This window comes from Echinops telfairi, unplaced genomic scaffold (assembly GCF_000313985.2).
Source record: "Echinops telfairi isolate 266 unplaced genomic scaffold, ASM31398v2 ScPeMD7_17;HRSCAF=63, whole genome shotgun sequence".
Lineage (NCBI taxonomy): Eukaryota > Metazoa > Chordata > Mammalia > Afrosoricida > Tenrecidae > Echinops > Echinops telfairi.
This window is the reverse complement of record NW_022103914.1, coordinates 8053157-8056666: the sequence shown is the minus strand read 5'-3', so window position 1 is coordinate 8056666 and position 3510 is coordinate 8053157. Positions and strand designations below refer to the sequence as shown.

General features: G+C 56.3%; 1 protein-coding gene across 1 annotated transcript in view; it reads right to left on the bottom strand.

Annotated features, from left to right (window-relative positions):
- TMEM44 (transmembrane protein 44) overlaps positions 1–3510 on the bottom strand; it is a 38945-nt gene that overhangs the window by 33887 nt on the left and 1548 nt on the right. The window contains 2 exon segments of the mRNA XM_045287581.1: positions 82–175; positions 2402–2528. Of these exon segments, the coding sequence (XP_045143516.1) occupies positions 82–175; positions 2402–2528 (221 nt within the window).

Below are 3510 nucleotides of genomic sequence, written 5' to 3'. Positions count from 1 at the left end.
GGCAGGGGCCCAGCATGGGTGGGGATAAGGAGTCCTCTAATGACTGATGACTGACAAAGGCACAGATGGCCACATACTCACGGGAATGTGACTTGATTTTAGAGCCGCAGACTGGGAAGAGAATGAGCAGGAAGTTCACTAGGTCGACAGCTGCCAGGTAGGCACCGGTGAAGACCTGGAGGCAGGCGGAGATAGTGCTGGTGCTCAAACAGCCTTCTTCAGCATCTGCAGCATCTCTAGCCTCAGCATCTCTGCTCCCACCCCATTTATGACGTCGCACTTGCCCCTCTGCTGGCCCAGGGAAGCCCCCCACCAACTCCAGAAAGGCTAGCTGTTGCTCCTCATGATGAGTGACTGATTTTCCAAATCACCACAGTACGTTTATTTGAGGAGGAAAAGGATCCAATTTCATCATGAATTGCCCAACTGGGCAGAACCAGAGACTCTGATTGGCAGGACTTCTGGATATTCCTGGCCACACAGGCAGCCCAACCCCATGGGTGGAGGGCGTCCCTGTAAGGAGGTGCATCAGACCAGGAAATCCTGAGCACTTCCAGGATTTCCCACGTCCAAGTGCTGCCCTCCCGGCAGACAAGTAGTGTTGAGGAAAACGGGCAGAACACGTTCCCCTGGCCCAGGCCCGAGCACGATGGAGGCCTCTTGAGGGGTGGCTGGGTGTCAGGCCTTATTTACAAAGCGGGAGGGAGCTTCTAGCTGAGCTGAGGGTTGAGTGTGGGGCTGACTCCGGGTTACACATCGGGGGCGGGATCTGAACCTGTTAGCTTTTCGCTCGTCCAATCTGGGCCTTCACCAGTTGCTCTCTGGGCCGCTGTCCCAGTCAGGCTCAGCAACCCCACCCAGCCGCCTTCTGCGGGGCTAACAGGTGACCCAGTCGACCCACGGGTGGTGTGGGCCACCCTCCTTTGCCCCCTGCCCCCCATCTCTGGACACACGGCGGATAAGAAAACAGAAGTTGCGCAGTCACCCGTCAGCACAGAGGGGCTGGGTCTCTACCCTGTGTCTCCTGCTCTACCCTGTGTCTATGCCATGGTGTCCTCTGCTGTGGCTCTTGGGCCCAGTCTTGTACTTTTCTGAGCCTCCCTTTCTTTATCTGTACCACAGGGATGAGGAAAATGTGCAGCCACCACAGAGACTGTTGGGCGGATGGCATACCCCAACACATGGAGAGTGCTTGGAACGGCCAGAAGGAAAATACCCCTCAAACCGAACCCACTGCCCTGGAGTGGGTTCCAACTCTGTCCCTAGAACAGCGCAGACCAGCCCCATGGCATTTCCAAAGCTGTCATCTTTACGGAAGCAGGCAGCCTCATCTTTCTACTCTGGAGCAGCTGGTGGGTTTGAACCACCAACTTTTCAGTTTGCGGTCCAATACTCCCCCTGACGGTGCCACTAGGGATCCAAGACTAGGATCAGAACGGTCTAAATCTGTGTTCCCACGACTAGGCTTCTCTGGGTGGCGCCCCTGCAGTGTGGGCCCCTGAGCCTGTGGCCCAGCCACGTTTCCGAAGACCTGTTTGGGGTCAGGGATCCTCTGCACAGGTTTGCTTGAGGATTTAGACTTTGGAAAAACTTCAAAACTTCTCCTCACTCCTGAGCCCACATTAGTCAGCCACCCCTGCCGGAGGTGGGGCCTGACACAGCCTGTCATAGCAACAACTACTTATGTGCCAAGGCGCTGTGGTAGCGTAGTGGGCTGTGAGTGGGGCGACTAACGAGAAGAGCTGCGTTTCAAACCTCCCAGCTGCTCTGGGGGAGAAAGACGAGGTTGACTGCTCCTGTCAAGATTTACAGTCTCGGGAGCCCTAAAGGAAGAGTTCTTCTCTGTCTTGTAGGGCCACTGTGAATTGGAACCAACTTGAGGGCAGTGGGTTTAGCTTTTTCATCTCAGTTTTACTAGGTGCCAAGTACTGATTTAGGTGATTAGGAGACAACAGTGACCCAAAGTCTAAAAATCCTTGTCTTTGTGGAACTTGTATTTTGGGGGGCTGGATTGGGGTTGGGGTGGCGTGTCAACATGCAACAAGCAATGAACACCATCAAGAAGTAAAGTAGATGAGGGGCTGAGGGTAGTGCAAAAACCTAGACAACAGACGGGCCTGGTGTGCAAGTGGCAGGGGTGGTCACAGTTTTAAGGTGTGGTCCAGGGAGGCCTGCCAAGTGGCATCTGTTCAGCCAAAGAGGAGGTGAGCAGTGACCCATGTGGATTTCGGGCCGAGAGCTGATCTGCAGGGCAGAAAGAGCATCCAGGATGCTCGCACTGTGGCCAGCCTGGGCCTTCTATGCTGAAGACACAAGACAGAAGTCATTGTGGCTGCAGCAGAGAATGGTGCGCCAGGCCTGAGCCCCCACAAAGCCACTGTTGCCCGGGGGCCTAACATACCTGGATGGTGAGCTGTCTGGCCAGCACAGCTCCTCCAGTGTCACATAGGCTCGTAAGGAGGCAGCATGCGGCACACAGTGCTGACTGGTCCTGTCCCGACTTCTTTGAACATCTCAGGTAGAGAAGTCTGAGTGGCAGAGAGGGGTGTGGTCAGAACAGGCCAGGCTGACTCTGCACCTTTCCCAAGCAGTTCGGCATCAGTGCACCTGATTTCTGAACTTGGGTTACACACGGACAAGAGAGGGTGAAAGCACGTGGCGTGTCTGTCAGTGGCCCCCGAGCCCTCCCCTCTCCACAAGAGGAATTACCTTGAGCCCACAAACCAGGCAGACCCACAGCCACCACCATGATCAAAAAACCTGCTGCCAGGTGGTAGATTTTTAATGGAAAGGGGGGGGGGGGGTTATAAAAGAAACGCATCACTGCAGTCAACCGCAGAGAAAAGTTAATTGTCCAAACTGGGGTTGGATTACTCAATAAACACAGTAAGCACAGGCCTATTCATGTTTACTAATCTGTAATGAACAACTTCCCTTTGTTTGTCACCGCATCACAAACATTTCTGCTTCTAACTACGGCTGGCACCGGGCTCTCTCCGAACCCCCTGAGCACCTTCCTGCGGAATCAAAGCCGCTCTCTAGATTGACATCCCTGGCAGGGACCGAGTACCCAGTCAGCACGCTTCCTTGCGGAACGGTTAGTTTCCCATGGGGCACAGTTAGTGCTCCTGAACTTGTCCCGGGGCGCAGGGAGAGGGGAAGGCCAATTCGGAGCTCGTGGCTTGCAGCCCAGGGCCCCATCCAGGACCACCCAGCCTCCTCCGGCTGGCTTCCCTGGGTGCGGAATCCGGAAAGAACTAGCCGACTTCAGCCGACAGCCCGCTGCTGGTTTCGGTCCTGGAACCAGGCTGGCTTCGGCATCCCCCTTCCCTCTAGCTTTCCCGGAGGGAGTTGCGGTGCGGCGGTGGCGCCCCAGTATCCCCTACGCCAGACCCAGGGCCCCCCGCCCCTCGCGCTGCCCGGCCCGTCCCCATTACAGTGCGTGCGCGGCGATCCAGCAGCAGGAGGCGCAGATCCAGAGGCCGAAGGAGATGCAGACGCGGTGGCGGG